Raw genomic sequence first — 25418 nt, forward strand, 5'->3', positions numbered from 1 at the left:
TCTCTTCCAACTCTAGGATTTTAGAATTCTAACACAGCCCTACACACACACTACTGTAATGTTCTTTCCACTTTATAAACTGGTCATAGGTGGCAAGCCTCTTCCTTAACTGAGGGCAAACATAATTTATGCTTCAAGTTGATGCTTATTGACCGCAGTACCTACTGCTCTCTTGTAAAGTCACCAGTGACAACAAAATAAGCTGATGCAGATACAGAAAATCAGTCATGCTAGAACTCCTTCCATCTTCCAGAAACATGGGCATGCTGGTTGCGGATGATGGGAGCTCCACACTTAAGAGACAAAAACTGCTCCAAGATACATAATTATAAGACTATAGCTGTGAAACAAACTCTTAAATATACAAAGTCATTCTATTACGAGAGCTCAACTTCTCACAAAGAGAGTAATTTTCTCATCTTAAGAGTAAGTTTCATATATAGCCTCACTTTCTGTTCCATGTATACTTAGCACCTTCTTTTTGAGGTTATGATTCTCACTGAGAGGCAGCAAAAAATCAGACAGAACTTATTGGCAATTAAGCTTATATATGCAGAGCACAGCAAATGATGTCATTTCCTATCTTTTACCACAAAAAACTACAACACCCTTTTGACAAAATTATTTTATAAATAACATTTTTGGACAGAATAGAGCAGTAGCTTAGGCCATTGCAAGAAAGCAGCTGCTTACATTATGGGCAAGTTTATTCACAGGACATAGTCTGTAGTCTCACTGAAAGCAGTTCATTCACTAAGGACATCCTTAAGACCTCCAAAGATAGCAGGATACTTAGTCATCCTTTAGTCCTCCAAAAACAGCTGAAGGGACGCTTTGCTGCTCCAGCTGAACCTCTGTAAGAAAGAAGAAATGAGAGTTGGTATGGAGGACAAGGAGGAAAAAAAGGATTAAGCCATACCCAGTACCAGCCTTCTCTTACCATCAGGCTCATTGTCCTCACTCTCATCTCCTTCGTCCAAGTCAATGTCAATTTCATCAGGGTTGGCCTGTTTGGTGAGTTCAGCCAATTCACTGCGGGAAGCATCGCTCCTAGAAATAATAAGGGGGAAACTAGTATCTGGCAAAAGGAACAGCTGTATTCTGAGATCCACTCATTCTTAAAGGAAAAAATTCACACATATAGCTTTCGCTAATAAGGCGACCAAGCTATCCACCCAGCTTCCTATCACTCTTCTATACCTCAAAATGTAATAATAATAGTAAGCATTTTTATATCCCACCACCATCTCCCAAAAGGGACTCGGGGCAGCTTACAAGGCACCCCAAGTGCAATATAATAACATAAATAGTACATGAGAATAAAACAATATCACATAAAAATTGCAAAAAACAACCACTATCAACACATAAAATAATTTTGAAATGCAGAGGATCTGTAGTTAAAACTAGCTGCTATCAAATCACAACTAAAGTGCCAGAGTGTAACTCCAAGTTACACTGGATATCAGAACATACAGAATAATTAGTTAAGCATTAACATGACAAGCACAGCTATGTGAGTGACCATAATTAATAAAATAACATTTCCAAGTGGTCTACATAGGCCTACAGCACATGGGAACAAAGGGAAACGAAAGCCTTACTCTTTAATCCAGGGGTCCTCAAACTTTTTAAACAGAGGGCCAAGTCACAGTTCCTCAAACTGTTGGAGGGCCGGATTATAATTTGAAAAAAGCATGAATGAATTCCTATGCACACTGCACATATCTTATTTGTAGTGCAAAAAAACCCACTTAAAACATTACAATAATCCAAGTGAAGAACAATTTAAACAAATATAAACTTATTAGTATTTCAGTGGGAAGTGTGGGCCTGATTTTGGCTGATAAGATAGGATTGTTGTTGTTGTTGTGTGCTTTCAAGTTGTTTCAGACTTAGGTTGACCCTGAGCGAGGGCCGGGTAAATGACCTAGGAGGGCCGTATCCAGCCCTCGGGCCTTAGTTTGAGGACCCCTGCTTTAATCCTTCCCGTATAGCACCTCTTACCAACAGCTTTCCAGTGGTTCTCAACCTTTGGGCCTCCAGGTGTTTTGGACTTCATCTCCCACCGTTCATAAAAGCTGGTAAGCTGGCTAGGATTTCTGGGAGTTAAAGTCCAAAATCTCTGGAGGCCCAAAGGTTGGGAACCACTAAACTATACCACACAGCCTTCACATTTGCAGGACTGATTGATACACATTGGTTTTATTTATCAACTTCCAAAAAAATATGGTCTCTAGGGTAGGTGGACCAGAGGATGAACCCCTGATAAGCTCCTGTGGGGGGCAAGGAAAACCACCAGCTGAGTGAGAGGCTGATCTTGTGATCTTGACCTTTACATCAGCAGATATACCCTGGGCAAGGGGCATTCGGAGGATTTCAGAAGAGCCCAGTTCCTGCCCTGGATGTTTTGCCAAAATAGAGGGAGGGAGTCTTTGGCCGACACTAATATATACCTGACAAACAGGATCTTCTCCTTCGCTCGAGGCTGATCTCTTTCTGCTTCAGCTGCCAGCTGCTCTGCCCGCTGCTCTAAGAGCTTCATGTCATCCATGCCACTCTGTCCAGGTGCCAAGTCAGACACTGAAAGCAGAAGAGAAGCAGAAGGGAGGAGTAGGAAGGAGATACAGCTGCCACTGCCTTCTGTCCAGTAGCACAGCAAAGCTTACCTGTGCCTGTGGCATTGCTGTAAACTTTAAGCATTTGAGAGGCCATGAAATTGACTTGAGTATTGTAGGTCGCCTGCACGCTTCTTTTGATGCGCAGCATCTCCCGAATAGTGTCTTCATTCCCATGTCGGATTTCAAATTCCTTCCATGTCTGCCAGAAGTTGGCAGTGGTCTAGAGAGAGGAAACAGGTCCGTGTTTCAGGAGCAATTAGTGAAGAAGCAGTAATGCTTGAGCAAAACCTTTCATTTCAGCATTTCTGCATTATCATGGCAAGAGCAATACAGGGAAGATGGAGCTAAATGCAGAAATGTAGAGTCAATTGCTGCTGTTCTACATATTCTCTACATCAGATCTGGCCAGTCCTTAAGCAACAGACTATGGAGAGAACAACTCCTCCCCCCCCCCCCTTTAAGTCTTCATCCCCAAATATATGAAAAGTTACAGAATGTTATATATTTGCAAAAATATCACTGTTACCAATCAATATCTGAAGGGTATAAAGAGCTAGGATGTCTAACCTTTGCTGCTGTTGTGTGCCTTCAAGTACTTTCTCATGGGAATCTTAAAATGAACCTATCACAGGGGTTTCTTTACATTTATTCAAAGGGGCCTAATATTTGCCTTCTTCTGCCAATGAGAGAATTTGGCTTCCCAAAGGCCATTTAGCTGGTTTCAATGGCTAAGCAGGAATTCCACCCTGGTCTCCCAGAATCACCATGATGCTGGCACCTATTTCCAACCTGTCTTCATTTGAACCTAGCTCATCCAAAAGAGCATCTATTTTTTTCTTTTTTTCTTGGAAATAAAGAACAATTGTGTGAAGATGCCTAACCAGCTATCTCGTACTTGTAACAGGTCACTTACACGGGGATCAGAAATCTGTGAACAGTAGGAATAAATGGCCCGAGCCCGATCTATTTCACCCAGCTTGCACTCCATATCAGCAAAACGCAGGCACATCTCCCGGGCATGTTCATCTGACAGCACCTGGACGACAAGGTCATTTGTTGACAGTTGTACCCCACCTTTTTCTACTTCCAAAGCAGCTAATAACTAGCAGTAACAGATAAAATGAAAATGCACAAAACAGTAAGACTACAGTATCAGCAGAAAAAAAGTGCCAGTGTTAAGAAATCGGTAAGCTCTTAAGTGACAAAAGAAGCCCAAGTGAGCAAGAAAATGAGCTCCCTGGGCAGACTGCCCAAAGCAAGAGGGTGGGATATCAATACATAAGAAATTCTCCCCGCTGCTCCCACTGCCCTCATCATTGAATGGGCCATAGAAAGGCTCCAAGGAAATGTTCACAGGAAAAGGCAGTCTCAAGTGAACAAGGGTTTATCAAATTGCACTCAACACTTGGAACTGTATTAGACAACAAGAACACATGGCACAATGTCCCCAGGCTGGTTAGTGGTGATGACACAAGGGTTACACTTCTTTTGTTTTAAGGCAAAGTAGGTATCGTGTCCCCAAGTGACATTTTTGGGTGCCTGGTTTTCTCCCAGATACCAACACACATACACAGTTGGGAAAGAACTGCCCCAAATAAAAATATCTGCTTCTGGAAAGCCCCAATTGTTGTTGTTATTTATTCATTTTTATTTATTTATTCTCATCTATTCAAATAGGGAATAAATATGGGACAAATTACTTTCTCTATAAATTGGGGGATGTAATCTGACCTGCAATTAGCATTGTTTGGAGAGGAAAAAACTAACCTCAATTGCCTTCTCATAGATGCTGCGGGTGTGTGTGACACCGTAGATTTCAGCGGCTCTCTTGATGTAGATATTGTACATGTCATACTGCTCTGAAGGTTGCACAGCCTGAGTGGCTCGCTCATACACTGCCATAGCATGGCGGGCCAAGCCATATTCCTCCTCCAGCTTTGCATACAGGAGATAGATAGCTAAGAATAGATAGTCAGATAGATAAGAACAGATAGCTAAGAAAATGCAAGTCATGCTATCTCTCGCTGGCTCTTTGGTCATTCTTTTGTCGCTTATGGGTGTAGAGTTATGGAACTCTTTATATCAGATCAAAAGATATAAACAAACCCTGCCTCCAGGGAGTTAGTCTGACCACATCGCTCTCCTTCAGTGAGGGAGGGGGAGATGGAGAAGCATTTTTTACCTACAGTACTTAAAAGATAAACATTTATTAGGCCCCACGAAAGACTTAATCCCCTCTAACCAGCTACCAAATGAAATTGCTCAGGACAGGATACAACTCTGGCTGCACTTTCACAAGACTCAGCTTCTTTGATCACCTATCAACCTCTGTCCACCCACTTCACTGGGATGGATTAACATCTCCACCCTATTCATAGAATCACATACTTTTAGCATATTTCTGGGGACAGCCATCCAATGCCTGTTCAAAGAGGTCCCGAGCACGCTCCAGCTTCTTGCCAGCATAGCGGTCGATGAATTTTGTTAGGTAGGTATTCCAGATGTCATACACATTTGGCCACTTGAAGAGTGAAATGCCTCTCTCATATGCCTGCCAGAAAGAATAGACAGTGAGAACTGGGAGTTTTGTCTCAGAAAGCTCCTGCCATTCCTTGCATGAATGTATAAAACTGACACACTAAATCAAATCACCATAGCATCTACTTTGACCACTAGCAGCCATCCAAGGTCTCCAGAACAGAGTAGTCCTTTTCTAGTCTTATTAACCAAAGAGGCATTTTAATCAGAGATGCCAGGAACAGTTTGCATGCAAATTGTGTGTTCTAGCACATAACTATGAGCCTCTGTTCTCCTCACTCTACCTCTTTTCCAAAAGTCTCAGCTTGTTCAGCATTTTAGCAACACACTGTAGAATATACCTGTATTTACCCAAGTCTGATGCACCATCAAATCTAATGTGCACCTCAAATTTTCAAAACTCTGAAACCCAAAAAGTATTTGCTGGGAAATGTAATGCACAGCAGCAAAAAGTGCATTGTTTGTAATTTGGCCAAAAAAGTGCATATTACAATCGCTGCCTATTAAGAATTCCTTCTTTAAAAACAAAAATGTTAGCGTACCAACACTTTCAAGAATGGAAAAAATAAGCTTGGGGAGAATCTATACGGCAGAATGAACCCACTTTAACTGGCCAGGTTCAATGCAACTGAGTCATGGGGGCTGCCAGAGAATGCTGATGCCTCATCAAACTACATATCCCAGCACTGAATAGCACCGAGCCATGGCAATTCAAGTACAAATGACGTTCCTTAAAGAGCAGCTCAAAGTGCAAAAGTTTCCTCTTTTGCTTTGGCTCAGTACTAAGAGTACCATAGCACACTAATCTAATGCACACCCTCATTTTGGGAAAGTAATTTAGCCAAAAAAGGAAAGCATTAGGTTCGAGTAAATATGGTAAATCATTCATTTTGTTGCAGTTCTGTTTCACTCAGCCCTTGTTGCATAACCTGATATATATTCCCTTCCCAGTTTGTCCAAAGATGCTAGAGTTGAAGGCTCTGCAGGGTTTTCTTCTGTTATCTAAGCAACAGTGCTAAGCATATTTTAGCTGCTTCAAGTTTGAAGTTTTCTCCTCTGCAACATCAGCAGCTCCAAACCAGGTACAATTCTATTATCCTGGCTGCTATAGAGCGCAGAGGGACACCATCAACTCACCTTGAAGCTCTCCTCAAAGTAGTTGTGCTCTTCCAGGAAGAGGCCATAGTTGATGATGATCTGGGGGGTGGCAATGCGGAGGTCCAGAATGCGGTCATACACAGCTTTAGTAGACTATGGAAGGTAACACAGAAGAAGCTTTGATACTAGGGTCACCGGATCACTACAATATCAGAATTACAGGCATTGCAAGATCCCCTAGTCCTGTTCCTATCTCCCAAGGCAGTGTGGAGACGACAAGGAAAGAATCCCTTATCATATCCTTGTGTCCCTGCTAACAACAGAGCATGTCTTTTCAGTCATAGGTTACTGGCACCAAGTCAAAACAACACACCTCCTTTCTGTTCTATCGGTGTATCATCTATACAAAGCAGCATTGCTGTGTATGTGTACTGTGATTTGCCCTGAGTCCCCTTCGGGGTGAGAAGGGCGAAATATATTATTATTATTATTATTATTATTATTATTATTATTGCCACTCATCACTTGTCAATGTAGGATGCTCCCTAGGCTTGTATGACACAAAAAGGGGGTCCCATAACAGCTCCCAGCTAGATTGTGGGAGCATTTAGAAGCAATGAATGTAAGTGAGGCACAGGCAGACCAATGACCCAAACAAGTGGGCTTCATGTTAAGTAGCTTGATATAATCAGACGTACAAGGGGAAATGGACACCAATTCTCTTTGTCTCACTACTCTCTGAAAGAAGCAGACAGCCTCAGTGTTTTACTGCTATCTCAAAACTACGACCAAAAAGGGATGGGAAGAGGAAAACATCTCTACAATGTTTTAAAGAGGGCAAAGAACTGTGAATGTGTCTTACACTGAATGGCTCAGATGAGCTATATGTCTAGTGGTAACTCACAAATTAAGAATTCACTATAACATCTAAGATTTGACTCAGTACCAGTTAGAAACAAGTTCAAATGCTTAATGCTGCCTTACGCATCCCTTAAAAGACTCTTTCTAGTCTTCAGAATTCTCACGCAGCAAAGGAATTCCCTCGGATGGCAGCTTCTCCCAATAGTAAATTTTTTGCCACTCTAAACCAGAAACAGATTTCTAATTTGTCTTTAATCTAATCTCCAGATGTTTATTCTCCCTTTATTGCCCAGGATTTACTTCCTCTCACAATTCCCAAACACACATAAACAAAAAAAGATTAAATATTATTAAATAATAAATCAGCCATGGAGTAGTGCAGTAATACTGTTAGGAACACACAATGAATGCAGGTTCAGTATCTCTTATCTGAAATGCTTGAGAGCAAAAGTGTTTCATACTGGAAACCCTTTTTCTCCCAAGGTATTGGAATACTTACATATACATATTTATAAATCTTGAAGATGGGACCCAAGTCTAAATACATAGTTAGTTTATGTTTCAAATCCACCTTACATACATGGTCAATATTTCTAATTTTTCATTTTGCATGGAACAATACCTGTATACACTGATCCACTACAAAGCATAGGTTCACTACCTCACCCACACAGGTGGACAGTTTTGGAATGCTAAACATAACTTGTACTTCTGCTGTCTGGACAAGGTGATTAGGAACAAAAGAAACCAAGAAAGCCACAGTTACCTTGAAAGTGCCCAGACTTTCTTCCAAATCAGCCAACATGGACCAAACTTTGAGGGACTTGTATACACGGTTTTGCACAGGTTCTGAGGAATCAAAATACTCTGCTTTCTTAGCTGGGATGGCTGTAGCTTTCTGACGGGACAAGGAAACATTGATGTTGGCAAAAGTGCAAGAAACAGTCTGTGATACAACAATTCCTAAAAGCACATGGTGAAGACTAAGAACTGGGCTCATTTAGAAAACACACTCAGAACTTGTGGACCCACACATTTGCCTTCCAACAGGAGGAAGACTAGGCTGCTTGCTTTATCCTTCTGGACAGAAAAATTCACGGGTCTTGGTGTCTGCATTTTTGTATCTATAATGTGCTATTTTGCTCGTGGGGCAATGGAGAGGCTTTTTCCATTCCAGTCACTAAATCCTTCTCTCTCTAGGACAGTGGTTGTCAACCTGTGGGTCCCCAGGTGTTTTGGCCCACAACTCCCAGAAATCCCAGCCAGTTTTCCAGCTATTAGGATTTCTGGGGGTTTAAGGCCAAAACATCTGGGTAACCACAGGTTGAGAACCATTGCTCTAGGAAGATATGCACAGAATAGAGATGACCTGTGCATGAATTTGAAAACGTAAATAGCTCTTCAATAAAAAAACAAAACAACAAACCAAACTCTAACCCTGTGAAGAGCTTAAAGAACCTCTCCTACTTTATTATCAGATCCTTTGGGCTGTTTCCATTGTTCACTGTTTTTCTTACCCGTAGGATGCGTAGCGCTTGGTCATAGTTCTCATGCCGCAACTCCATCTCTCCATACTCACACCACACACTGGCAAGTTCGTCTACTTGCTTGTAATTCACCTTGGTGGCCTTTTCAAAGATGGTTCTGGCCTGGGACAAGTGAGGCAGGCAAGGTTAGGATGTAATCCAGCCCTGAAAAGCCCCCTGCCCACCAGTTACAGCTTTTCTTTTATTTGGGCTAAGTTACGCATGAAAGGTAATGCTCTTTATTGGAGCAATGCCGCATCGCTAAGAACCATTCCCCTTTCCACAGCCCCAATGGTCTTATTAAGGGTTGTACAGATTAGCCTGTGGAGTATTAACTGCCTAGAATCCACTCCTTTCTGTTGTGAATGTAGGCAACAGCTGAAAAAAGGGCAAATGGAAGGCACCACTCACATCTTCTATCTGTCCATTGACCTCATAGAACTTGGCAAAAGAAACCCACAGTGTGTGGGTCTTCCCAGTGGCTTTAAATGGGTCAACCGTCTGCACTGCTTCTGTGTACGTGTTGATGATCTGGAAAGAGAAGGCAGAAGGCAGTAAAAGAAAATAAGCATTCATCTTCACATTTCTTCCTGCACAGCTCAATGGGCCTTGCTGTGAAGCACAGTAGATTAGTATTAAGAGAGATCATCTCATGTAACCAATTCTTTCTTCCAGGTATGAGTTTGCTTCTTTGTAGACAGAGACTCCCACTCCCCCATGTCATGGATCACAGAACAGCAACAAATAGGGAGAAAAGGTTCATTATATGTTTAGCTCATCACAACATGGTTGCCTAGCCTTCAAGCTAAAATCCCCTGTACAGCTATGTTCCACCTCTCTTTCTCCTCTTCTTTCACAGATACAAATGCTGAGCAAATACTTCTATCAGTCTGGTTGTAGTTGGGTTGTAGCAGTTCCCAGTTCAGGGATGGAACTCAGATCAACACCAAGACCTGAATTTCATTGTTCATGCCAGTCTCAGAAACATAACTTGTTATACAAGTACTAAGTCCCAGTACTTAACAGGGCTGTGTACTCCAACCTTGGCTATCCTAAGGATTCTGTAGTTTTCCCCTCCTGGATCCGAGAACGGGTCCTTCTTGCTAAGAGTTTTCTTACCTCTCGAGGCTTGCCTTCATACAGCTTCACTCGCTTGTGCCATTCATGCACATTGTGAGGATTCTGGCGCAGAAGGACACTGTTGAGAAGCAGAGGCCGGCGTGTGATAAGCTGCTCAAAGCGTGCCAGGCGCAGCTCCAGGTCGACATCATCTGTTTCCCCATGGAAAAAAGGAACAGGAATGAAGAAGGGTAGGAAGGCATCAATGTTCTTACCAAAATATTCTAGTGATCCCAAGTTCCATGTATCCATCTAGGATGTAGGGAACTAGGAATTGTCATAGTTGTTGGGGTGTGGTGGAGTTTTCCCTGTTAAACAGAAAGTTCTCTCAATGATGGCACCATCACAAGAAACATTCACTATAAAGTAAATGGTTTGGCAAGGCTCATGGATAACTTCAAGATATCTCACTGGTCCTGGCATATGTTCTCACTCCCTAAAGTGAGACATGCTTCTCTTCCTAAAGGAAAGGAGCAGCATCAACCTCCATCCATCCTTACCCTCCTCCTCACGCCCCATCTCTGATGTGGTCTCCATCTTTGCAGCAATCATACTCTCTTCAAACTGGGCATAGCTGTCAAAAACTTGAGTGAAATCCCGCACCGTCATCACTGTCTGAATAGCTTCTTCATACACATCACGAGCCTAAGAGAGACAGCATGAAGAGGTCACTGCCACTGGTCCAGCTCACAAAGGTGGGCTTGTTAGGTGCCTCTGTTCTCAGCAGCAACCATCCAGCAGCTTTTATTTGTCCAATAACTTTAAAAGAAACTGGGTTTAAGGAAGCAAAGTCAACAACCCACCTTTTGCAGTAAAGGAGGAATCAATGGTCCAAGGGTGCATCTACACTGAACAATTAATGCAGTTTGACACTACTTTAACTGCCATGGCTCAATACTATTTGTTGTTTGGAAAGGCACCAGCCCCCTTTGGCAGAGAAGGCTAAATACCTTGTAAAACTTCAACTTCCACGATTCCATAGCATTGAGCAATGGCAGTTAAGTGGTGTCAAACCACATCAATTCTAGTGTTGATTCACTCAAAGAGGAAGCTGCCTCTTGGTTGAGACTGAACAACGCTGATAGGTCACCCATCTCTTCCCAAAGCGATCACTGCCTGAGCTCAGAGCTCAAACAATTAAAAAGGGGGAAATAATGGGATTAATTCATGCCTCAAATTCAACATCCCCTGATTAAAACTGTATTTTTGATCCTCATTTCAACAGGAATTGCAGGATCACCTGAAGCTTCAACTGGAAGGCTTGGAGTTTTGTCCATATATCAACAAAAGAGAGACTCTATTACTGAGTACCAATTCTCGGCAGCCTTCTCCTGCTTATCTGTTATGGTTTTCCCTACCCTTTTGATGATCTCAGCATCAAACAAAACCCAAGAACTTAAAAAAATCACTGGACATTCCACTTATACCCAAGCTGGAGGTTTAAAAAACAAAACAAAAAAACCCCTAATGTGGCCATTAGCACAATTGCTGCACTTTAAACCTCTTCCTTGACTCTTCTTAGTTCATTAGTTTCTCTCATTTTAAAGTTTTTTCAGTAACCTCTCAAGTTTTTTACAATTCCTTCTCTTGTGTAGATTATTTTGTCCCACTCCCATGTTTCCCTGTTCTAATCACTGAAAAAGACCTTGGTCAGACCAGATAGATCAGGAATTCAAAGATACTGCTCAAGTGTCTGAAAGCTGTATAGTATGATCTGTGCCATTATGAATTTCCCAGCAAGTTCTGTCTCCAACTATGTCTTGGGCATATATTGGAAAACTCTTGATACAGATTCCTACCTTCTCAAAATGACCACTGCGGATATAGTAGTCAGCCAGGGAACACCACAGCTTGCCCAGCTGGTCAGTGAAACGGGTCAGACCACCCCGGATGATGGCTCCCACATTAAGAGATTTCACCTTATCTGGATTCTGTGAGATGAGGTCACAGAGCTCGTGCCATAGCTGTAAAGAAGAGAACAAAGTGTCAAAAACCACGAGAAGCCCTGAGATGCAGGAAAAGCAGATATCACAGGAGGTATCTTGAGATGGAGGAAAGGAGAGATGCCCCATACATTTTTGGAGGCTAAAATAATATGCCTCACCTGATAATTGGATTTGCCCTCCTTGGAAACAAAGCGTTCATCATTCACAATGGCAGCAAGGCGGACAGCAGCCTCATCTAGGCGATCAATGGAACGCAGATACTCAATATACTCTTCAGCATTCTCTGGACTCAGCTACAACAGAAATGCATCCAAGCATCAGAACCCTTGGTATACCAATGCAATAGCACATAGCAGACTGATTAAAGTGCTGATTCTGGAAATATATGAAACACTTTGCATATAGCAGATGGATTTTGGCCTATAAATGAAGGGGAACCCAAGAACATGCACGTTTCCTGATCCATGGCAACGGAGCATCCGCACCTCCTCGGAAAAGACTGATCATCTTTGCCGGAGCAGGCCTGTGTGTGAGTGAGTATGCGTGAATGTGTGTGTGCATGAGAGCTCTCCCTTGATGTGATTCTGATATGATTCTGTGATGATTGTATTTCAATAAATGTTATATGAATAGTGTTAAAGCCAAATTTAGTCCCCAAAGTGTCTCATTGGTCTAAACTGCCTTACTATTCCTTGAACACTCTGCACAAAAGAACAGGAACATCTTTGGATTCATAACATAGACTAGTCAAACAGACTACGGCTATTCCATGGGAGAACCTATATTTTGCCAACAGTAAATAACAGATTAAGGACAAGTCAAGAAAAGAACTAGGGAGTTCTTGCTCTCGGCTATTCCCAGATTTTATGCAGTTCTAATCCCAACAGTGTTTTTTTAAAAAAAACAAAAACAAAGCAATCATAATTAGGAAAGTCACTGGACTTCAAACCCATTTACAAACAATATTTTCATTTCTTTTTTTACAAAATGAAATTGTATCCTAACTATTCTAAACAAAAATTGGTAGGCAATGTGTGAAAGATCCAACCATTAACCTGGTTCCAAGTGCTGCATCTGTCAGAATTCTCACAGCCATTGACAGTGAGTCACTCAAAGTTAATTAAGCATAGATGGGAACGTTAAGTTGTCGTGTTTTTAGTTCAATAATAACTAGATTTGTGCCAACTGAAAGAGTCACAAGAAAAAAGACAGCCAACTACAGGTTTATAGTAGCCATTTTTCATAGAGTGGTGCATTCAACCAAGATTCTGAAACTAAGAAGCAACTTGTAATCTCAAGCTACAAAAGAGGAGCTGTTTATCTAGTAAAATATTACTTCCATGTCTCCTCTCTTTAAGACAGGGGAAGGGATTATTTACAATGTAGAGTTTATTGGATTGCAATCCTCATCATTAATCACTACTGGTCATATTGGTTAGAGCTATTGGGACTTATACTCCTACAACATCTGGAGGACAATATAATTCCCTATCTTTATCTTTAATATCTGTACCTGAAAGGGAATTACGGAAGATGAAGCTCTTCATGAAGGACTACAAAAGCCTGCTCTCTGTAAGACTTATTCAATCTGAAAAAAATCAGGAACTCTCACCTCCTCTGCATCTCATCCCCCAGTGTCTTAAAGTATGTACATACAGAGAAAGAATAGAAAACTAGGGGATGCTATTAGTACAAACCAATTCAGGAATGGTAAAACTAATCTGTGAATCCTAGGCTACAGTTGGAAGTCCAATGTTTCATTTCAGCAAAATTATTTCATTTAACCAGTTCTAAAGATTTCTGGGTCACATTTGATGTTAAAACCCTCACAAATCTGCTTATATAAAAATGATGGCAGTCCAACTTTAAAAAAACAAAAATTTGTAAATTTACATTCTTATCTGAGAGAATTAGAAATGTGTCAAATAGACTGTTGTCACACTTCCTGCAAGTAAAGACTTTGATTTGGAACGATCATTCCATTTTACTTTTAGAAGCTAAGTGAGTCATATATTCAGTCTCAATACAGGAAGTCATTTTCTTCTGATCTTCCAATATCCCTGCATAAATACAATACTCCATTAAGAGTGTCAAACTACAAACTGAAATAAATTTTCTGACTCCACACCAATGCCAGTTAAGGAACATAGTCTAACAAAACAAAACATAACAAAATGTTGGCGATAGCACAAAGAATACAAGGCTTACATGAGGAGTGTAACTACGTAACACAGAGGTGAAAATCCCCAGATAAGATTAGCATCTTTAAACAGGATGGTCCTATACCTTCAAATATCTGCGGTAGACTCGTACAGCTGTTTCAGGTAATGGATACAAGCGCACAAATTTCAGGTAAAGTGGCCAGATACGATGGTGCTGTGTGATGGGTAGGGCCCGGAGTGCCCGGTCAAAGGTCCTGCGTGTACGAGTGATCCGACATTGGTCCATGAGGAACTGGCAGTAATCAAGCCATATGCGAGGCATCTATGGGCACACAGGATAATTAGAATGAAACAGCATCCTTCTTTGATCTGACTGAAAGTCCATATTGCCCTTTGAGAAGTTCACAGCAAGCAGTAATCAAGAAAGAACTGCTTGTGAATACACAGATCCCATTCTTTGCTGTTTTGCATAATGGGCACTCACACGTCTGTCTTCCACTCATTTATCTAATTCTAAGTCCAAAAACCCAGTTAGCTTTATCACCATTAACCCTACACAATTCTGTCAGTCATTACATGTTCCATTAATTCTTTTGCTATCCTAAGCCTACTGCTTTAAATGGGCTTCAATTGATGACTTCATTTTTTAATAGTACTTTCATTTTGCATTCCTGGGTGGCAAAACTTGGTATATAGCTCTTCTGGGCTCTTTTATGCTTGTGTTAACTTAAAAACCATTCAATTAATTTTTCTCTAATGTACCATATTTGTTTAATTTAAATGCCGCCTTTCTCCCAGTACAGAAAAAAAACCTTAAAAACAAGACAAACTAAAACTTGATAATAAAAAAGTGAAAACACATTTAAATGATCTGCCCATTAAAACACCATTAATTTTTAAAAATACATTCAGTTAAAAATACAACACATACACACACCATAAATAATTCCATGCAACCAACTAAAAGCCTGTTTAAATAATTTTTAAAAAGCGAGTGAAAGGATTACAGAGTGAACTGGCCTAGTGAGAACACTAGCTGGGAACAGCCAGTGAGAAGCTTCTGAGTCCTTAACCAGGTGGGCCTGTAGTAGTAGCAGGACTCAGGGCCCATTTAGGCAGCACCTAAAACACAGGATTTCTCGAGGTAAATCAGCGCAGTAAATCTGCGCTGATTTGCTGCAACTGATGAAAAACATGAGTAAATAGGTCCCCCTTTATCCTGATTCTGGCCAGAATATGCGCATATTTGCATCACTGCACTTGCAAAAAACATGTGCTTTCCTTCCCTCCTCCCTGTAGAGACTACTTCAGCGCATGCCCCCTTCTAAAAAGCCCCAAACAGCTGATCGGCTTATTTGGCTATGAAACGGCACACACAGTTGATTTAAAGGAATTACAAACAGACAGCAATTACAATTCTCCGAAACTCTTTATTTTAAACTTTATAATATTAAACAGAGCTTGAATAAACACTTGGGGAAAAGGAAAAATCCCCTCAGTATCCACTGAACCTCATATGCGCACATGCAAATCTGCTGTATTTTTGTTAAGATATTCGCATGTGTGCATATATGGTCTAGTGCATAATGGAGTGATTTTTAAGAAACAAAACCTTCTGCTGGATGTCCTCTATCCAGCCTCCATCTTGTTCCAATACAGAGGAAGTCTGTAAGGACAGAGGGGGAAGAAATCCCAGGACCCACAGGTCTGTGTTCTCAGGCCCTGGGTTTTTTTTTTTTTTGTTCTCCATTTAAAAACCCGTATTTTTATGCTGTCTGGAAACGCCCTTAGAGAAAGCCTTCCTAGTGGCATATTAACACAGGGAGACTGGATCTTTTGGAAGGTCTGGACCTGAGAAATATTGGGCTTATAGATCATAAAGTGTCTTGTATTGTGCCCTAAAAAATCTCAGCCTCCTACTAAATAACATAACCACAAGCAAAGCATAATTATTCTGCTGCTCCTCCAAAGCTTTACTGCCTCTCTAGGCTTAACCCACACTACTGTACCTTGTGCATGAAGACAAGGGCGCGCTCATGACAGTTGTTCACCTCTTCATAGCTCGGATCTGTTACACACCTGCTTTTCACCTGTTTCCGTCGCTGCTTAAGATAATTATACCATAGCTTGTAGCTGCAAAATGCAATGGAAGAAAGACTCTTTTAACATCTGAGTATCCTCTAGCTCGGTTTGGTTGTTTCTACTATCTTTATGCAAATCTTATTAGGACAGCAAAGGGGATCCATCTCCCAAAGTTTTGTCAACCACCTTCCAAAAATATATATAATTAGATTATGGTTAAGTAATTTCAGACTACTGAAGATTAACCCCTTTATTTGTCCCCCCCCCCCCCCATCATAATAATTATTCTTCAAATAAAATTAAACAGGGAAGTTTATCCTGCCATAGGTGTGGGAAACCTTTTTGTCTCCTGAGGGGCCAAGTTATCAGATCTGACCAATTCTGAAACAAATACCATAGCTTGATTACATGCATGTTTATTCAGAAGGAAGCCCCAATGAATAGCTCTATCTGGATGCTTGGGCCCTACACAGAACACTTAAAACTTAAATACTCACTACTGGACAAGTCCTGGCCTTATGCTTACACCATGATCATGGAAAGTAAGAGCTGCATCCACTAGAGAGCAAAGGTTTCCAATCCCTGTATATAATATGCACATTTTTATTTGATGAAACTACTGTTTACCTCCCTGGCAATTCTTTAAGAGCTCTCTCATAAATCAGATTCAGAATATGCTTTGGGGCATTCTGTTTGAATTCAATGTAACGAATCCAGCATTTGACAGAAAAAGGATTACGCAGGATTTCCTCCTCATACTGTAGGTCTTCCTCCTCCTGCATGTGCAAAGAATGCGGGGGGGGGGGGGGCGGGGGAAGAGGAAACATCATTAGATTTGAAAAGAAAAAACAGCTTTGATACATCAATAGAGCTACATCCAGACTAGGAAATGGGAAGAATTCATAACTCAACATGCATGTAGCTAAGAATGTCAAGACTGCATTTTTCCAATCTTACCCCAATCACAAACTTATTAGGTTGACTTTAGTAAGCCTTTGTAAGTCACCAACTTTAACTATAATTTGAAACAATGATACCAATTCAGTTTAGAGAACCATTGCTAGTGTTACTAAGCACCAAATTAATTTTTAAGTGGTCCGAACCTGCTGTCAAATAATTTGCAATGACACAGTGACAAATTCCTATCTGACAGGAGCCAGAGGCCTTTAACATGCTGCCATCGCCATAGCACTCATTGGTCATGTTACGGTATATGTTCCATGAGGACATCTTGCAACAAAACAAGCTTGCAGAGAACAGGTAGTTCCACCTCTTTTGATACAAAGTCTTGAAGGTGTTTATACAATCATTGAATTGGAAGAGACCTTGTGAGCCATTCAGTCCAACCCCTTGCCAAGAAGGAAAATTGCATTCAAAGGACTCCTGACAGATGGCCATCCAAACTCTGCTTAAAAATCTAAAAAGAAGGAGCCTCCACCACACTCTTGGGCAGAGAGTTCCACTGCTGAACAGCTCTCACAGTCAGGAAGTTCTTCCTCATGTATTGTCGAAGGCTTTCATGGCCGGAATCACTGGGTTGTTGTAGGTTTTTTCAGGCTGTATGGCCATGGTGTAGAGAGAATGCTTCTAGACCATGGCCATACAGCCCGAAAAAACCTACAACAACCCAGTTCTTCCTCATGTTCAGATGGAATCTTCTTTCCTGTAGTTTGAAGCCATTATTCTGCATCCTAGTTTGCAGGGCAGCAGAAAGCAAGCTTGCTCCCTCCTCGCTATGACTTCCTCTCACATATTTATACATGGCCCTCATCATGTCTTCTTCTTCTGTAGGCTAAACTGGCAGGCTCTTTAAGCCGCTCCTCATAGGGCTTGTTCTCCAGACCTTTGATCATTTTAGTCGCCCTCCTCTGGACATATTCCAGCTTGTCAACCTCTCCCTTCAACTGGCTATATCATGATTAGCCTTTTTATGGTTAAGTCACTCAGCTGCTTGCCATTTAGCAGGGCTATAATTGACCCTCTTCGTCCACGGATTCAACCACCCATGGTTTGAAATATTCCAAAGAATTCCAAAAGGAAACCTTGGTTTTGCCATTTTAAACATGGGACCCCGTTTTATAACGTTGTTGTATCGAATGGACCTTGAGCACCCACTGATGTTGGGATCCAGGGAGCTGGAGCAAAATCCCAGCGGATACCGAGTTTACGTAATGATTTCGTGCTTCAGAAGGCCACGGGATGTGTCCAGAGGAGGGCGACTAAAATGATCAAGGGTCTGGAGAACAAGCCCTATGAGGAGCGGCTTAAGGAGCTGGGCATGTTTAGCCTGAAGAAGAAAAGGATGAGAGGAGATATGATAGCCATGTATAAATATGTGAGAGGAAGCCACAGGGAGGAGGGAGCAAGCTTGTTTACTGCTTCCATGGAGATTAGGACAAGGAACAATGGCTTCAAACTACAAGAGAGGAGATTCCATCTGAACATAAGGAAGAACTTCCTAACTGTGAGAGCCGTTCAGCAGTGGAACTCTCTGCCCCGGAGTATGGTGGAGGCTGCTTCACTGGAAGCTCTTAAACAGAGGCTGGATGGCCATCTGTCAGGGGTGATTTGAATGCAATATTCCTGCTTCTTGGCAGGGGGTTGGACTGGATGGCCCATGAGGTCTCTTCCAACTCTTTGATTCTATGATTCTATGAAAGGCCATCAGCCTCCTCCTCGCGCAGTCCAATCTGCTTCATAACTAGAAGGCAACACTCTGTACGCGGGCACTAGGCAGTGATAAAACCCGAGCACGCCGCCCCCTCGCAGCTTCCCCGCGGCCCACTCACGAAGAAAAGATCCCGCTTCCCCAGCACGGTCTCCAGCTCCGGCATCGCGGCCTCTTCCTGCTCAGTCCAAACACGGCGCGCAAAAATGACGTCGAGGTGTTGGCCATCAACCTTCCAGCTCTCTCTCTCTCTCTCTCCCCCCCCCCCCCCCCCCCGTTTGGCTGCGCGGCGTTCTCCCTGATCCGATTGGCTGCCCTTGAGCGGGGGGCGTGTCCTCCGCAGCTCTCGCCCCTCCTCTTTCTCTTCCTCCTTCGGCCGCCATGTTAGTCCCGCCCGCCATCTTGGACAGGGTTTCGGGGCGGAGTCAATGGAGTCTGGGGGCGTGAGCGGGTCAGGGACCGTCTGTCGCTGCCGCCGCGATGGGAGTGAAGCTGGAGGTGTTCCGGGTGTGTAGCCCAGGTTTCCCGGGGAATGGGGGAGGGAGGAGGGGCCCGCCGGACTTCGCAGAGAGGGGTGTGAATGTAACCGTGAGCCCCTTTGGACGCCAGGGATTGAGGCGGGTGGGAAGTTGGCTCATGATGACAATAAATATATTAAAATAATACTGGCGATAATGTGATAATTTCGTAATTATCACAGTCATCTTGCTTTCTCCAAAACATTAGGCTCGAAATGGACTTACAATTAAAAAGCCCTCAATTCTACCATAGCCATTCATTGTCTATGGGGTGATATGTTTTTAATTGCACTTTAAAAAAAGTTAAGTTGTTTTGAGAGTAAAGTGGGATACGGTACTATCCCATTATCCGGGTGGAGGCCACAAAGGGGCGCTAGAGAGAGGGTGCTCCATTTTATTGGGGGGGGGAGTTGAAGGAGGAAAACCGTTTTCTCTGTTTTCACTGTTTATTCCCCCTCCCCATGTCATACAACAGAGCAGCGGTGGCGCAAAGCGTTAAACTCTTCTGCCGGTTGAATTGCTGACTTGAAAGACCTGAAGGTCAGCAGTTTAAATCCGTGAGACAGGGTGAGCTCCCATCTGTCAGCCCCAGATCCCCATGCAGGGACATGAGAGAAGTCTCCCACAGGATGGTAACACATCAGGGCGTTCCCAGGGTAACGTCCTTGCAGACGGCCAATTCTGTCACACCAGAAGCAACTTGCAGTATTCAGTGTTCCCTCTCTTATTGCGGAAGTTCCGTTCCAGGACCCCCCCCCCCCCCCCGCAATAAGTGAAAATCCGTGAAGTAGGGACGCCATATTAATTTCAATATGTATACATTATTTTATATATTATTTGCTTACCTGCACTTACTTACTTGCCTCCCGGCCCATCCCAAGGGCGCCTGCCTGCCTCGCTGGCCTCCACAGACCCCTGCAGAGCACTTTGGAGCCACACAGGCAGTGGCAGGCCAGAGAGGCAGGCCTTCCCCACCACACCTCAGGCCGCCACACTTCCGGGGTCTGTGGAGGCCAGGGAGGCAGGTCTTTCCTGTCGCGACTCAGGCCAGGGTCCCTGGCCTCCAGTGGATGTAAATATTTTATATTTTATATTAATATTTTCAAAATCCACAAAACAGCGAGTCCGCTAAAAGCAAACCGTGAAGTAGCAAGGGAACACTATATTCCCAAGCTGCTTCTGACATGATTAAAAAAAAACACCACACCCTCCTTCTCTCTCTGTAGCACCCCCTTTTGGCCTCCACCTAGATAACGGGAGAATAATTGTAGGAGCTTGTGTCGTGTCTATTCCTTGCTTCAGCTCTAGGATGATATGATTTTTTTATTGTAATTTCTTTTGTAATTATGAACCCCAGTTTTGGAGAGAAAACTGGATATTATTATTGTTGTGTTTTCCTTTTAAATGCCTATATATCCATGATTTAGGACAAATAATAATAATAATAATAATATAATCAAATTTTATTTGTATACCGCCCTATCTCCCCAAAGGGACTCAGGGTGGTTTCCAACATATAAGGCAAATATTCAATTCAATAATCTTGATTTAGTGCCGGGGATGGTATTATCACCTGTCTTGCTGTCTTGTTGTGCACAGTGCTTTCTACTGCTCTTGGTTGCTTGGTTCTCCTTGTTACAAAGGTCATGCTAAATGAATGGCTGTTCCCAAGTGCAGTAGACCCTTTGAATGAATTGCCAAATGATAACACACAGTTATTTAAATTTTATTGCTTAAAAGGGCACCTCCTGGGATAATGCAAATTGGATTCAGGCCCCAGTGTTTAAGATTTGTGGCATCAGATGGTGGTTTTTTTAATGCAGAAACAATTGCATCTTTAGAAGTTTAGTTTAGGAATATTGGCAGGTCCCCCCCCCCCCCTTCCATGGGGGTTTAAGTAGTCTCTTTAGCAGAAGAGGAGAGATGGGAGAGACTTTGTCCTCATGGAACAAGTTGGATGCTGTCTATTGAAACTGCGTGTTAACCCTTGATGGGCTGATATAACCAGTGTATCACCTTCTGACTTGTCTCCTTCTTCTCTAGATGATGCTGTATCTGACATTCCCTGTTGCTATGTTCTGGATTTCAAACCAGGCAGAATATTTTGAAGAATATGTAGTCAAACGGAAGGTTAGTATTCACTTACAGTTATAAATTGAGTAAAGGTATGGTCTAGAATAGTCCTTTCCAGGGACTTTTTCTTTCTTTCCTAAGGTAGTGCTGTTGCCTTCAGCTTTGTGCTTGGAATGCGAAAAAAAACACACCTGCTGTTATTTTACTGTATTGTCATTGAAACCCTTGCTTGGATTCTAGCTCTGACAAGGCAGATGCGTTGAACTGTGCCATTGCCCACAAGATAGTTTTGATCTTGTTTTTGAGTCACTTTTGGTCTGTTATGTCAGAAAAAGCAAGAGATTAAGTAATAACAGGAAGTGGAATCTGCATCAAAATGCTTTTTCAAACAGCATGCTCCTCTTCAGGATTACAGCTATCCTTTTCAGGCAGCGGATTCAATTTGTGCTTTTCATTCATATTCCAACTGCCATTCACACTTCTGAGACTATGAAAAATGCTCAGCTCTTTGTGCTGGGTTTGTTTTGGTTTTTTTTCTTCTTGTTGTACTTCCAGAGATTTTTTTTCTTGTTTATTTAAAAATATATGTTGCACTAATGCAAACTGGATGGGATAAGAATATTGTTTTAGCATGAGAGTCAGAATGTCTATTCTATCTCAGAAAATAGTTCATATAACCTGTTCGGCTTTACACCTGAGCACTGCATTTTGTCATTTGTACTTCCTTTCTTAGGTGGGACAGTGACAGACTGAGGAAGTTTAGGGAACCTGTTCATTTCCTCTAACATTCTGACTTTCCTACCCTTCTTCTATTTGAGATAATCCAGAGTGGATAGTTTTGGATTAATTTGTGAAATGTAAAACAAGGCTATCAATGTACTCTTGTACGTAAATGATTTTCTTCTTTCTTGCTTTTCTTCCCACAGAGGGAGATCTATCCACCTGAAAATGATTACCAGGTAAATGTGCCTCAGCAATGAATTGTGTTATCTACATAACGGATTTCTGGTGGAACTGACACTTCTCTCTTTGGCAGAGAAAAGAGCTAGAAGACTTCAAAGAGCGGATGCGGAAGAAGCGGGAGGAGCGGCTGCTGCAAATGGCAAAGGAGTAATGGCGTGGCTTGTTATATCTCAAATGTGAAGCACTTTCAAGAAATTTGCCATCACTATAGTCCTTTTCAGTTTAAACTGATTGTGTTCTTCCTAAAGACTCTGTGATGACAGAATGAAGAGACTTGCAATACAGATCTACATGGTATTCCCCAGTAATGATTCTGTATGTACCTAATAGAGCCTTTGAGGCTAATATTGGAGAGTGAGAAGAGGACACAGATTATGGTCAGCTGTTTCTGTCATTTTTCCTGCCTCTTGATGTACACAGCTTTTGACATTTTAGCTTCACTTTGACTCTTCTCTCATTTGAGTGACTTTGAATAAAAACACTATACAAGAAGACTGAACAGTGCATATCCTGGTATTTTATGAGGTACACTTGGATTACTAGATGAGAAATAGTTTACCAGCAATGCAGCCATTATTAGGACAACTGCCACAACTCTGGCTGCCTCCACCACCCCAACGAAGTCAATTGCCAGCATAGCAACCAGAAACCAAGCCTTGGCTCTGTTTTGGACCTCATAATTGAAACAGTGGGTTTGGCTGAAATTGAATGAATTAAGCATATTTGGAAAAAATCTCCCATGGTACTGGTGATTTTTAACGTGTCATAAACTGTCTGGGGTTGTGGGTGAATAATAACATGACCAAGATTGATGGCACAATGCTGTTTAATATATTTACAGCAGTACAGAATTTCAACTAGTTCTAAAAAAAATCTCTCTGAAGTGGGAGAATTGGCATTAAAATAGCAAACGAGATTCAGATTCAGTCAGCAAATGTAAAATGATGCAAATTTGAAAGAAAAACAGTCTGACTGATCAAGAGAAAGCGTTCTACAAGATAGCTTCATGAAAGTATCAACCCAGTGTATAGTTGCTATAAAAATAGTCACAGACATAATTAGAATAGAACTTAAAATCATAGTCTAAGCATCCCAATCAAAACTCTTCCAAAATCCCACTCCTTCAAGGCAACGGCTGTGGTTCTGCAGGTTTGTAGGCTTAATGTGGGTGTCTGACAAGTTCCAAGGAAGAGACTGGAGAAAGACACTAAGCTGGGTAGAGATCCAAGGCTAGAACAAAATGTGAGAATCTAAAATAATGAGAGGTATAGATTTACACTACGCATTTTGCTTGGATTCTGACTGTCTTACAGATTTTCATTCTCCACCCTCACATCTCACCCAGAACACAAGTAGTGAACAAACAAGACACGAATCTGGAGAGGGACGGAAGTACACTCGCAACGTGTAATAAAATGGCACATGTGCAGACCAGCAGGACTTTCTGCACAAATCAAAAGAGGAAGCGTTTGTGTTTATCCATAGCTCAGAAAGTCAAGCTGTTGGAGAAATTGGACAGTGGTGTAAGTGTGAAACATCTTACACAAGAGTATGGTGTTGGAATGACCACTATATATGATCTAAAGAAACAGAAGGATAAACTGTTGAAATTCTATGCTGAAAGTGATGAAGAAAAGTTAATGAAAAATAGAAAAACACTGCATAAAGCTAAAAATGAAGATCTCGATCGTGTATTGAAAGAGTGGATCTGTCAGCGTCGCACCGAACACCTGCCACTTAATGGTATGCTCATCATGAAACAAGCAAAGATCTATCACAATGAATTGAAAATTGAAGGAAACTGTGAATATTCAAAGGGTTGGTTGCAGAAGTTTAAGAAACGGCATGGCATTACATTTTTAAAGATTCGGGGTGGTAAAGCATCTGATCACAAAGCTCCGGAGAAACTCATTGACAAGTTTGTCAAAGTCCTCTCTGATAAAACTCTGACCCCAGAACAAGTCCATAATGCTGATGAAACATCACGGTTTGGGCATTATTGCCCCAGAAAGACACTGACAACAGCTGATGAGGTAGGAATTAGGGATGTCAAGGACAAAATAACTGTGCTGGGTCTTGCTAATGCAAAAGGCAGACACAAGTGTAAACTTGTGATAGGCAAAAACTTGCATCCTCACTGTTTTAAAGGAGTAACTTACTTACCAATCCGTGACTATGCTAACCCAAAGGCATGGATCAGCAATTATATTTTTTCTGATTGGTTTCACAAACATTGTGTACCTGCAGATCAATCTCACTGCAGGGAAACTGGACTGGATGATGACGGTAAGATTTTGTTATTCCTTAACAGCTGTTCTGCTCATCCTCTGGTTGATATTCTAATACATAACAATGTTCATGCCATGTCACCCCCAAATGTGACTTCATTAATTCAGCCATGCAGTCAGAGTATCCTTAGATCAGTGAAGACTAAATATAAACCCCTTCTCTTGAACAGCCTGCTAGCAGCAGTGAACAAAGGCATGGGTGTGGAAGGTTTTCAGAGGGAGTTTAACATGAAGGATATTGTATATGTTGTTGCCAATGCTTGGAACACTGCAACTAGAAACACAGTTATGCAGGCCTGGTACAACCTCTGGCCTGTGACTATCTTCCGTGATGATGATGAAAAAGATGATGAATTTGAAGGATGCTGTATATCAAGTGAGAAAACGGTAACTTCTGGCCTCCTCACATATGCAAAAAACATACCTGCAAAGCCCATTAGTAAGCTGGAAGAAATGGATAATGAAGTTTTTAACATTGATAATGAGACTCCCATTGTTTATTCATTGGCTGACAGTGACGTGAAATAGTTGAATTAGGGCAGTTGTAATTGTGATTATGAAAATGACATTGTGAACACTGCATAAAAAGTACCTATAGATGACATGGTGAAAATGTGTGATGATCCAAGAGCAGCATGCATTTGTGAAAACAAAAAAGCACCTACGTTTATAAAACTCAAAAGAGTTCTAAGACAACATAAATGAGGCAGATACTTTTGGGGGGGGGGGGGGGGGGGAGGGGGAGGTGTTTAAAAAAGTTATCCAGAAGAATACCTCCTCATCCCTAGAGGACCTACTTCCAGGTTACTTAACTGATTTTGATATTCCTTCTCACCTTAATAAAATTGTTCAGTAAACTTTTAATCAAAACATTGTAGGTTGAGACTGAAATCCTATCATTGTTTTTTTGTTACTGTTTAAAAGGTGTTCTAGGAATGCTACTGTGCTGCATAGT

At 41.8% G+C, this 25418-nt stretch overlaps 3 protein-coding genes across 3 annotated transcripts; 2 read left to right on the forward strand and 1 right to left on the reverse strand.

Moving 5' to 3' along the window:
• Positions 1–610: 610 nt before the first annotated feature.
• Positions 611–19022, reverse strand: XAB2 (XPA binding protein 2). Its single transcript, XM_060764412.2, is given in 20 exon segments — positions 611–854; positions 941–1050; positions 2457–2583; positions 2670–2841; positions 3535–3657; positions 4389–4579; positions 5010–5172; positions 6297–6410; positions 7885–8016; positions 8636–8767; positions 9056–9175; positions 9764–9915; positions 10264–10408; positions 11563–11727; positions 11868–12002; positions 13996–14193; positions 15881–16004; positions 16581–16729; positions 18743–18967; positions 18969–19022. Coding segments are annotated over 20 exon segments (2793 nt in total). The 3' UTR covers positions 611–792.
• Positions 18999–22637, forward strand: PET100 (PET100 cytochrome c oxidase chaperone). The gene is made up of 4 exons (XM_060764416.2): positions 18999–19128; positions 21183–21269; positions 22139–22171; positions 22249–22637. The coding sequence occupies exons 1-4, from the start codon at positions 19102–19104 to the stop codon at positions 22324–22326; spliced, it is 225 nt and encodes a 74-aa protein (XP_060620399.1). The 5' UTR covers positions 18999–19101; the 3' UTR covers positions 22327–22637.
• A 129-nt stretch (positions 22638–22766) lies between these two features.
• On the forward strand, positions 22767–25200 carry LOC132768487 (jerky protein homolog). The gene has a single exon (XM_060764413.2). The coding sequence runs from the start codon at positions 23591–23593 to the stop codon at positions 24989–24991; it is 1401 nt and encodes a 466-aa protein (XP_060620396.2). The 5' UTR covers positions 22767–23590; the 3' UTR covers positions 24992–25200.
• Positions 25201–25418: the final 218 nt, after the last annotated feature.

The sequence above is a fragment of the Anolis sagrei genome, chromosome 2 (assembly GCF_037176765.1).
Source record: "Anolis sagrei isolate rAnoSag1 chromosome 2, rAnoSag1.mat, whole genome shotgun sequence".
NCBI classification, from domain to species: Eukaryota; Metazoa; Chordata; class Lepidosauria; order Squamata; family Dactyloidae; genus Anolis; species Anolis sagrei.